The following is a 12,180-nucleotide window of genomic DNA, read 5'->3' on the forward strand; positions in this document are numbered from 1 at the left end:
GTGTTCTCTCTTATAGACAATGTGTGTGTATGTGTGCGTGCGTGTATTCAAATTGTGCTGAAAGATTGCCGGATCTCCGGGGTCTTTGGGAAGTTTGAGCATCAACCTCACCTGTCGGTCGATGCTTCACTCTCACAGGATTGCATCAGATGTCTGAGTGACAAAAACGTGATGCTGACTAGCCAGCTGGTTGTGCTATTCAAAGACATTTGATGAGCCTGTGATGTAATATTAAAGCTCACTAATAGTCTAACTTGATAATGATGGTGTCAATAATATATTAATTTGATGTATATTGATAGGGAAAGGGATGCCGGTATGTACAGTAAAAATCCCGAGTCTTTTAGCCAGCAGGCAACACATTGAAGTATTGAACTTTGGTGACAAAGTAAAAACGGGCTCATCACACGACTCAGCAACTCTGACTGAACACTGTCTTAATGGAAGCTCATAAAACAGTACCCAACCTCTAACTAGTCAAAGTCAAATCAGAGGCAACGTTTACATGCAGCAGGTAACCTTGTTATTCACTCAAGTTGATTTAAAGTATAGTACATCAGCAATGCTCAGCGTATCCCTACTGTTACTCATGAATGAGGTCCCCCAGCAACTTCTATTAAACTGGTTGGCTCACAATGTTTAAAACTGTAGCAGCAAGGATGTCCTGGGTTTAGTTCCTAGTATTGGTTCCAATACTACTGAACCCCAGATTACCCACAATGCAACCGTTGTCATCTTTCTGTTAGATCTATCCTGCCTCATAGACACTCCATGTGTCTAATTTTCAACTCTGCTGCCTGTCATCACTTTGTAGTCTCCATGCTTGAAGCTTATATTCTCATTATGCAGCCGTTTCAGCAGTACCGTCGGTGAGTTATAGATGATCCAAATCTAACAGGGAAGCTACAACTGTACTTCTACCAATTTGCACCATGTTTTACATCACAAATGGCACTGTTGGTGTCAAAACATATCCACAACTCATGTACACACTGCAGCTGTAGCATCAATTTAAATAGGACAACAGGATTTGAATTGATATTTGTTGTATTTCTCTAAAAATTGTTGATTTTTGTTGTTTGAATGAACATCTGAAAATTGACTTTCCAAAATGTAATTCATCCAACGATTTTCCTCTCCCTAACAGACACAGTTTAACTGTATATACAGATGTTCATAGAAAGGTCAAGTACAAAAACAGTTGGAGACATGAAATGAAATCTGTATGAATTCTGAAATGGCTTTTGATTCAAATGCAAGTATGAAAATCTGCCCGTACTATGGCCTCTCATTTAAAATGATGGATTAAGTTCATTACAGCGACAGCGTGTCTCTGAGAGCTGTTTCACAACCAGTTTCACAGGAGTACAAAATACAGCAAAGGCCTCTAACTGTGTAAACTTTATAGGTCCAGAGTTACATAGGAGGGAACTGCAATATGAACGCAGCAAAATGACACTAGGAGGAGCCCTGCAGTTTAAACTGTTGCTGAACTGAACTGTTGAACCCAAATGATGAAGCCTCTGACAGAACAAAAGAAAGATCATAGGCATAATGGAATGTGGGAACCTTTGTCTGACATCAGACCACACCCATATTGCTGTGTGTTGTCAGTCGAAGTGTGTAAACCACAAGTGGAAAACGTATAATCTTGGTTAACAGATGCTCATCTGTGCTGTTAATGTGTTACATTCGGTAATTATTTTTTAACCGCAGCTGAGTGACAGCAAATATGCCAATCTAAATTTGACTGATAGTTAGGTATATTGTCCAAAGCATAATACAAAAAGCTACATACTGAGTTTTTAGAGCATTATTTAGGCATTCCGATCCAAAACAAGTTTAAATATGCTGTTCTCTGCATATGTAAATGTAGTCATTGTCGACCAGATATTCTGATTAATTTGTTTATTAAGACATTGTTCTGTTGACTTAAAGGTGGAGCGTTCCAGATAAGCTGGCTAGCATTCTCAACTTGCCTGTCTGCTCAAAGTCAATAACCAGTTCCTGTCCTTGAACGCCTCTTTTTTTTTTTTTTAAAGTACTTTATTTTGAAAAAGTAGAAATATCAAATATGTCTTACCTAATCTTTTGTCACAGTGTGTTGTAAAGCAAATCTGTATGTCCAATACTATGTGGTGATCATAATTATATTATTATTTTTTTCTACATTTATGATTGACAAAATAATTCAGATCAGGGTTTTGCAATCTCTCTGCAAATTAGCACTGTTATTTAATGACAGTAGGTTTTTCCTGCAATGATGTGGTTTGCTTGCTCTTTTATTTTAAACAAGTCTTTGATGCCTCAAAGCAAATTCATCTGTCTTCAGTTCCATGCAAATATAAATAAAATAAAAACATGAAATGGAAATAGTTGATTATTGATAGACAACAAACTGTAAATGTCTGTTTCTCATATTGTCCTTTGTCTTTGTTTTGAAAAGCAACATGACCACTGGGGATCTGTATCCCATGTTTTTTTTTTTTTTTTGAATTCAATTCTTTGATTAAGTGGACATAAAAGCTGAAAAAACTCAGCATTGTCCCAGTATTGTGAATACATATATTGGCATTAGTAAGGCACATACAATGTGACGTTAAAATAGAGTGCAGAGCAGTGGTGGAGCCAGGCAGTTGGTCAGGACGAGACCATTATTTATATTGGGGTGGCACAATCCACCACTATTTTTTTTATTTTTTTTTTTTAACAAATTGCTGTAGGCTGAATAGTATTTTTTGGGGGTCACTCACTCATCATTTACAGACACGACTTCCATGTAAAAGTATATGAGAACATATGTGCATTATAATAAACTTTATATGTAACCCTCACTTGATTAAAACCTGCAATAGTTGCTTAAGTTATGTTTTTTTAGTTGTTGAGCGCAAGCACACAAGGAATTTGAATCTCATGAGATAAGTACACATAAGACTCTAATGTCCAAAGTGTCCAAAGTGGGTCTGTCCACCTGTATCACTTGTTTCCACAGTTCTTTAAACTAGATTTCATCCCTACAGTCTTTAACAGTCTGCAAAATTATATACAGTTTTTAATGACAATGATACAAAATCGCTGAGTTTGTACAAAATCTGTTTTCTGGTTGGTCAGAATTACTTGGTTGTGTGTGGTTGAATGAAGGATGTTTGCACTGTGGGGAAAACAGCCGTAGAATGACGGTTCTTCCTTCTGCCACAATGAAAATAGTTATTGGATGTAACTCTAGTTCTATGACTACCTCTGACAGGCTGTACTATTGGTTGTGTGGGGTGATCAGACTTAAGTCTACTGGCCATGTTAGTCAGGACAGGAGCCAAGGAGTAAGTGAGTAATTATACAACCAAATAATTCCATGTGAGGGTCAGGGTGGTTGGATGGGTTTCCCACTTCACACTGATAATCATTCATATTTTACCTGTAAGGGTTCCCTAATCTTTATTGTTGTCATAATGACAATGTAGGACTCATATTTCCACCCAGGCCTTGATCTTTACTGAATCCTAACCAAGCTGCTAGCTAGTGACGCTCAGTCCCTGATGTGTAGCATGACTGAAACAATTGCAGTTTTACAGACAAACTTCTAGTTTCTTTCAATTCATCAGATGCAGCTTCACTGAAAATACCCAGCAGCTCAGAATGTGGACAGAAAGTTATTGTATCCACAGGCTCTGCTACCATATAAAGACAAATTACAGCAACTTAACTATTACTGTGATTTTGCTGGAAACAATGTTTTGACATAGCATATTGCATAAAACAATACACACAGAGAGAGAAGTTATTTATCTTCACCAGAGAAGTAAGAGGAAGATACTATATGGGCAGATTTCACACTGATTTATGTTCAGCACAAGAATTTGTAGTAAGACAGTTCTTCACTGAAGGCCTATTTTGTGCCACAAACATGGAGCTGGTCACAAAAACAACATAAAAACTAGCAAGAAAAACAGTTTCCTCATATTGCTCAGTACTAAAGATGAAGTTTCTCAGTTGGACATATAGCAGAATGTGATAACTGGTTTAAAGTATGCTGCCGTATTGCATTATAAGAACAAGATCACAACAGTTTCTTAATAAGAGATGGCATAGTTAAAGCTAAGAACTAAAATGAATGATTGGTGTTGGTCCTTTCTTGATTACACAACTGCCACTGCAGATATATCAACAATACAGATTTATAGTCATTCACAAAACAAAGCAGCCAAATGTATTTTTATGTATTACAACATAGAATAGTAATAAAAAAGCACTATAATATAACCAATTAAGTTACAAAACACCTACACTAGGAAACTTAATGTTGGATTGTTGTTTTATTATTTAAGGTTGAAAGTTTAGACTCCCAAACATATACTGTGTATGATACATGTGGTTTTGTTGATATCGTGACTGTGTTACAAAGTGGAAGTCTTAGAAGAGCAATAATGCTCAACAGACTGAAAAAAAGCTTCCTTGAAGCTTACTTAAAGCTAACACAAAGAGGGGAGGAGTGTCATTTTGGCAGAGACCACTGGAGAGACAAGTGCAGGAGAGCAAGACAGAAAGAGGTAAATTTAACTTATTTCATAAGTTGAGATTCACTGTTGAAATGTTTAATTATTTAAAAAAAAAACATTCTGTAAAGTGCCAGACAAATTTATTCAAGCACTTACAGACTATCTGAAATTGCCAAAATGTCTATCTGTGTATCTGAATTGTCACTTGCAAACAGCAGTTTCATCAAGTGAATTTCATTTACTGCAATTTTAGTGTGATATGTGCCCTGCAGACACTGAGTGTTTCAGACATCAAATCAGGATGTTTGTTCTCATCTGGACAACCGCACTTCTCTTTGTTAGAGGCAGTGTTGCTGAAACAGGTACTGTGTCATAACACCAACATCCTTTTATTAATTGTATAAAATTCTTTATTTTTTATGTTAAATATATCTTAAATAATCCTTAAATATCCTTTGAACAGATTTTTTCATGTGATGTACATGAATTTTATCTTCTTACACGCTGAAAAATTAATTAATGTTTTTGGATTTTGCCATTGAAAAGCAAGTAATGACAGGTTATTAATAGCAAGAGCAGCGACAATTATTGACTTGACTGAAATCTCAAGAGAAGTTTGTCAACTTTAAACCAATTTAGATAAATTTTTGCCGTGTTGTAAATTTTAATGCTGCTAAAAGCACTTATGTAAGACAGAAAGTTACTGCAGTAGCCTCTCATCAGGACTTAGTAGATATCATTGTTATTACTAAAAACTAAATATTGCTTTTACCTTCTCTTTTGTACCAACAGGCGCATCAGCTGAAAAACAACACTGTGTAAATTGACACTGTGTCACTCTCAGTGAGGGAGAACTAACAGCAGAGGTTGGACTCTGTGTGGTGATTCCGTGTTCTTTCACTACTGGTTCTGGCTTCACAATCCGAGCTATGGTTTGGTACAAATGTGAGACAACTAACAAAACGTGGTGATTCTGACATGATATTTCACTCCAACAACAAAAACAACAAAAATCTTCAGCCGGGATTTCAAGGAAGAGCATTACTGTTGGAGCCTGATTTGAGACAAAATGTCTGCAGCATCATAATAAATGACCTCTGGGAGTCTGACAGTGGATCGTATGAGCTCAGAGTTAACGGTTTGCTGAATGGGACACGAAGAGAATTTATATTTCATCCAAGAGCAACTGTCTCCGTTAAAGGTATGAATAAACTACTGCCAAAAATAAAGAAAACGAAGCAAACACACAAAAAACATGCAGAATATAAATGTTCATTGTTTAGTGTTTTCATGGCATTAAAGGAGCATGAAGAAATTTTAGGTATTTGCTGACCTCTGTGGGCAGAAAGTAAAACTGCAGCAGTTTTTGATGAAACTCCAGAAAATATTTGATTTTTCATACCAGATTTAAGTAAATGGTGACCTTCAGTCTGAACACCTGATGCCATCAATGCGCTGTGTTTCCATTAGGTCTCACTCAGAAACCCTCAGTGATGATTCCTCCACTAACAGAAGGACAACAAGCCACACTGACCTGCACTGCTCCTGGTCTCTGCTCTGGATCTCGGCCTAAAATCTCCTGGACGTGGAGAGAAGCAGGAGGGAAGGAGTCTGACATTCCAAGAAGCATTGCTTCTTTCAGAACTGAGGGTCTGACTGCTGGGACAAAGAGACACAGCTCATCTCTGACCATTAGTCCTTCTGCCGAACATCACGGTACCAAGATCACCTGTAAGGTCAGCTTTAAAGGTGGCCCAACTACAGAGGAGACTTTGACTTTGAACGTGAACTGTGAGTATGTTTCTTTCCAAAATGTTTGCTTGATGGTCTTGTGGTTTGATGATTGTCTTCACAGCATCAAGAGTGTTCTTGCAGGAAAGCAATGACAGTGGGGAAGCTGTACCAATGCATCTTTTGTCCCTTTGTGTCATAGATGTGAAGGAAGTTCAAATAACTGGGAACAGGAACCTGAAGAAGGGGGAGACTCTGAATCTGACCTGCAGTGTGGAAAGTTTCCCTCCATGCTTTGTTGTATGGACCAAACGCAATCACATTGGCAGCCTGATCAAAAACTGAAGATCATCCACACTTATCATTCCTGATGTGACACCAGAACATTCTGGACAGTACGTCTGTAAAGCAATATACATGGAAAGGCCTCTATTTTCATATGTTAACATTACTATGAGTTGTAAGTAGATTTCATTGATCTTAATCCAATTTCTGTGGAATTTATTGTTGTCATTTTGAGCTCAATATACCGCTGCATTGCTTATATTGAATGTAGTATACACGGCATGCACAGTACATACCATGTTTAAGCATAATTTCTTCTTTCTTACAGTAGATCTTGTGATAAATTGTGGATCTTGCTATCCAGTTCTTCAATGGGTTGTTGCCGGTGTGTCACTCAGCATGAATGTTCTCGTCATAATCCTCATATCTCGCCTTTGGTAGGTTACTCCTTCTTTATTTCAAGGCTGGTTTAATGCATTGAAGACTTTTTGGATAACAAATGTTTGTTCTCTTTCCAGGAACTCCAGAAAAATGGTGAAACCAAATCAAGAGCACAGAACTTACATGTCACTGCGAAAAACAGACGCATCTCCAGAGTATGAGATTGTTGCTCAGCGTCGAAACTAACAAATCAGTACCAGCTTCATGAATGTCATTCAGAAACGCTCAATGATGGATTTTTTGCCTTGACAAATGAATGTAATGGAGTTTTTTTGTTGTTGTTGCTCTGCTAGCATCATTTTGTTTATTTGATTTTCTGCATTAGAGTTTCAACAACGATAGTATTTGCATAATCTGTGAGAGCACATTTAGCTGATCAGTTCAACATGCAACATCTCTTGATATTTCTACTGTGCTTAAATGTTTAATTCATTCTAATTTTTTGTTTTGCATTGTACAGTGTGATGCTTTTGTTTGGTTTGCATCCAATAAACTATAATTTGTCTAAAACTAGTCAACTGAGCATAAAACTCTGAACTTTAACCTGGCCTTGTTTTAGGAAACACACACCATCACACACCTTTATAACTCAAAGAATCAGATTTCCAGTACAACTATGGCTGTCCACTGTTGGCTACACATTTCTCAACTATTCCAGAGTTCTAAAACTTGTATTTATGTTGTACTATGTACAATGTAAATGTACTATAGATCTGTTGTTTTGTGTGGCTGTTTCTGTAAGTTTAAAATTGCATCTGGGGATTCAGATATGGAACAAACAACAAAAATATCCCATATTCACTGTAGAAATTCCACTTTTACTCATTGACATTACAGTGAAATTTATCTTAAATGCAGATGTGAACATCGAGGTCACATCTAATCTGATATTAGGGGAAACGAACAGTTCATTTTTCTTCTGTTAGAACCTCAATGTTCCTTCCCTCTATAAGGCTTGATTACACTCCCTTGTGGACATTCACAGGAACAGCATGGATGAATCCTTGTTATAGCAGCTTTTTGTCCTCTCAAGGACTCCATAGCTCTCTATGTATCCCATGCATGCACACCACTGCCAAACATGCATACTACTGCTTTTCTAGAATAGTTGCAGTTTTGTCAGTCTAAAAACTAAAAGATGATGGTTGACTGTCTTATCTGTTAATTAGAGAACAAGACTGTAAAGTGCAGCCACAACTTGATGCCACTGTAACTGTCAATATAACAACCACAGACACAACCTTCAGCCTCATTTGTCAGTTGGTCCCACCAGCTGTAACTCTCTGAATTTGTTCAGAAATCAACCATAAAACTAGAAGCAAAAACATTATGGAGAGGGAAAAAAAGCATCACACAAACAGTTAAGAAACACAATGATGTGGAGTTAAATATAAGATATGAGAATGTCAGATGCAGATACTATCACTGTATATTTATCTCAAATTTACAATCAGATCTTAGAGACAATTATTACAGTATGTCCATCATAGCTGTAGGCCGGGCCTATTCAATTGGCGGCCCGCGGGCCACATCCGGCCCGCGGCCCCCTCACAACTGGCCCACCCCCCAATGACCCCTTTCCAACCATCTAAAGCAGCCCTATTCAACTAGCGGCCCGCGGGCCACATGCGTCCCGAAAGCAACCCTCGAGACGACAAGTTCTTACAAAAATTCCAACATTATTGCGAACATTGAATGCAACACTTGCCGTAACCTAGCAACTAACCCACAATGCATTGTGTTGAGGAGACGCGTTTGAAATGTTAACATTAGCAGTTCTATACAGGCGAAAATAGCAGCATGTCTTTTTCTATCCTGAAACGACAAATCGGCGAGGAAAACCGTCGGTTTAATCCTGCGTGGACTGACAAGTACTTATTTATTTACCACCAAGTCCGAACGCCAAACCAATGCATTTACTCTGCAACAAGTGCGTTGCAGCGCTGAAAGATTATCATGTCCCAAGACACCACATTGAAAAACATGCTGCGTTTCGGACAAACTTTCCCGAGGGATGTCATGACAGAGCGGCTATAATTCAGAGTTTGACTGCATCTTACAACCGGAGCTGTACTACAATGAAGCGGACCTGCACAGCTCAGGAAAGGGCCACGAAAAAGAGGCCGTTCACAGACTCAGAAACTGTGGAGGACTGCATGTTGGCTGTCGTGGATGAAGTTTTAACGGACGATAAAGTTAAGACGAGTGTGGTATCTGCTATCAAACAGGTCTGACACGTCAAACATTCTCGCCACAGATGTCTTCGAGACATGGTAAGTGCAACAAAGCAGCGTGCTGTAGCAGACACTAAAGGTAGTTTTATGTATTTATGTGACTATTTTCTGTTCACTTATTATAAGTTTAATATTTAAGAAAGACATTTTGTTTTGACAGTTATTTCACTTAGTTGCACTTTATTATGCACTTGATGTCAGCTTTATTTCATTTCAAAGGGATAGTAACTATCACTGTGCCTACTGTTTATTTTTTTTTTTTTATTATATGCACTGAAGATGTGACTGTCTCAGATGAGACCAAATATGGACAGGGACAAACTCTGTTTTTTGTTATTTCAAAAGAAGAAAAATGTCTCAAGTTCTGAAAAGTTACTGTTAACCAAGTTACTTTTTAATGCACTTTGAGATGTGACCAAAACAAAAGATGGTGTTTCTAATCGGCACTTAGTTTTTATGTTCATATGCACCTTAACCTGTGCTTATATTTACCTATCAAAATGTGTTGAAGTTGTGTGTTTGAAATGTAAAATTTAAAGAAGCAGTATTTCAGCACAGGTTTAGTTTAAGTACTGCTCTTCTATTGTGTTTCTGTCCTTTTGGATGTGGCAATACGTTTATAAACATCCAGTGTCTTTGTTATCTGTTTGTGTTTATTTTAAATGGTTAACTTTGCTCACTGTCTGCTAAAAACATCCGGCCCAGCTCATGTTCTTAGTCTGAAAATCCGGCCCCAGTGAATTTTTAATTGAATAGCCCTGCTGTAGGCCATATGGAGTCAAAGATTATTTATTTCGCATTTGTCCCTAACAGATCAAACCACTGGTTCTACAATTATTAGACAGAGGCAAAAAAGAGAACTCAGTGCTTGTTACTGGGATCACTGTCCCTCTTGTCATGCTCACAGTTTCTGCAGTGAACTTGAAGCATGCAAACATATAGTAACTGACTGTGACAGAATTTCGGACAGTTCTTATCTGGTCATGGTGATAAAACAGGAAGCTATCAGAGACACTGTGAATACAGCGATGCCATATAGGGCAACATTAAAATGACTTCCCTGAAACTAACACGAAGATATCATCAGTAAAAAGCATTAATAGTATTTTAAAGATACAGAATGCAGATGCAGTCATTGCAATTCTGTAAGAATTTAATTCCGTACTTCAAATATACACATGAAATGTTTGAATATTTTCATAAAATACTTATACATAAATAAAATCATAAAATATTGTTTACTTAACTATCATCACTCAACTGACATTGCAGATTTTATAATAGTGTAAGGCAGACTATTCACTGTTATGAACATCACACCGTTAATATGATGAATTTTGTGTTACAATCACCCGCGACCCTAATGAGGATTAAGCGGTGTATAGATGGTGGATGGATGGATGGTGTTACAATCACAAATGGTTATGTTTTTAAGCAAACTGAGTCCCAGAAACTTCTGCTCACTAAACTTACACTCGGTGATGTTTTCAAGATGAAAAACCTTTTGTGTCCCAGAGCTGCTGAGAACAAGAGGCATGACTGCTAATTCATCTCCAAAACAATTCTTACTGTAACAGGTATCAACAGCCACAGCAAATACTGTATCTGTGTGACCTCGTTAGCTGTTATTTTCACACTCATTCCACCTGACATTACTTGCACTGCTTCTGGTCTCTGTTTCGGATCTCGTCCTAAAATCATGTCGATATGAAGAAGAACAAGAAAGAATGACACCTACATCCCAGGAAACATCACTGATTTCAAGACAGGTACTGATTGCTGTGACACAGAGACACAGCTCAACTCTGGTCTTTAACTCCTCTGCCATGAAAAACTGAAAAAGTAATGATCACATTAGTTTGCCAGTTGGGTTAAATTTCACCAGCCACACTCACATATTATAACTGCCAGGCTTGTTGAATCTAAACATCACTAAATAGAACCTGTCTGGCATTGTGAAGTAGCTAAAGGGTCTCAAGAAGCAGCACATGATGCCACGTTCTAAAGTGATTCAAGAACAGATGTGAAATTAAGTCTTGACATTTATCAGTCTGGAGGGTTACAAAATCATTGCTGAGGCTCTAGGACTCCAGAGAACCACAGTCACAACTTCATCCACAAATGGAGAAAACATGAAACAGTGGCAAACCTTCCCAGGAATGACCAGACAAAATTTCTCCAAGAGAACACCAACATGTCATCCAGGAGCCACAAAAGAACACAGATGAACATAAAATCATTTATAGACCACCAATGGCCTCGGTTAAGGTCCATCTACATGATTCCACAATAAGGAAGACTCTGGGTGAAAATGGCTCCATGGGAGAGCTGCAGGGAGCAAATCACTACTGACCAAAATGGCATTTGTACAAAAAATATCTGGATGACTTTTGGAAAAACATCCTGTGGACTGATGAGTCAAAGGTGGAACTTTCTGGAGGACATAGATCCCGTTACATCTGGTGTAAAGTTAACACTAGATTCCATAAGAACAACATCATACCAACAGTGAAACATGGTGGTGGAAGTGTGATGGTTTGGGGTTGCTTTACTTCCACAGGACCTGGATGACTTGTTATAATTGATGGAGCCATGAATTCTGCTCTCAATCAGAAAATCCTCCTGGAGAATATCCACCATCAGTGTATGACCTAAAGCTCAACATAAATGGTTCATGCAGATTGACAAAGACCCAAATCACACAAGAAAGTCCACCTCTGAGTGGCTCAAAAAGAACTAAATGAAGGTTTTGGAGTGACTGAGTCAAAGTTTAGACTTGAATCCAACAAAGCTGCTGCTGTGGCAAAACTTGAAAAGGGCAGAAATAGAAGATATCAGCAAATATTTTTCACAGCACTTTATAGTGAGATTAAACATCTGCCTGGTTCTTATAGCTAAAATAGTTTAGCACTTCAAGTACAAACAGGAAGTTTTCAAAGAACACAGCAGTGTTAGAATAAATTAGCACGACAGTTTATTTACTGCAAACATCA

At 37.9% G+C, this 12,180-nt stretch overlaps 1 protein-coding gene across 1 annotated transcript; it reads left to right on the forward strand.

Moving 5' to 3' along the window:
- The first annotated feature begins 4,797 nt into the window (after positions 1 to 4,797).
- LOC111572511 (sialic acid-binding Ig-like lectin 12) lies at positions 4,798 to 7,451 on the forward strand. The gene is given in 7 exon segments (XM_035950968.2): positions 4,798 to 4,858; positions 5,289 to 5,461; positions 5,463 to 5,697; positions 5,967 to 6,287; positions 6,430 to 6,687; positions 6,841 to 6,949; positions 7,031 to 7,451. Coding segments are annotated over 5 exon segments (933 nt in total). The 3' UTR covers positions 6,573 to 6,687; positions 6,841 to 6,949; positions 7,031 to 7,451.
- Positions 7,452 to 12,180: the final 4,729 nt, after the last annotated feature.

The sequence above is a fragment of the Amphiprion ocellaris genome, chromosome 9 (genome assembly GCF_022539595.1).
Source record: "Amphiprion ocellaris isolate individual 3 ecotype Okinawa chromosome 9, ASM2253959v1, whole genome shotgun sequence".
Taxonomy (NCBI): Eukaryota; Metazoa; Chordata; class Actinopteri; family Pomacentridae; genus Amphiprion; species Amphiprion ocellaris.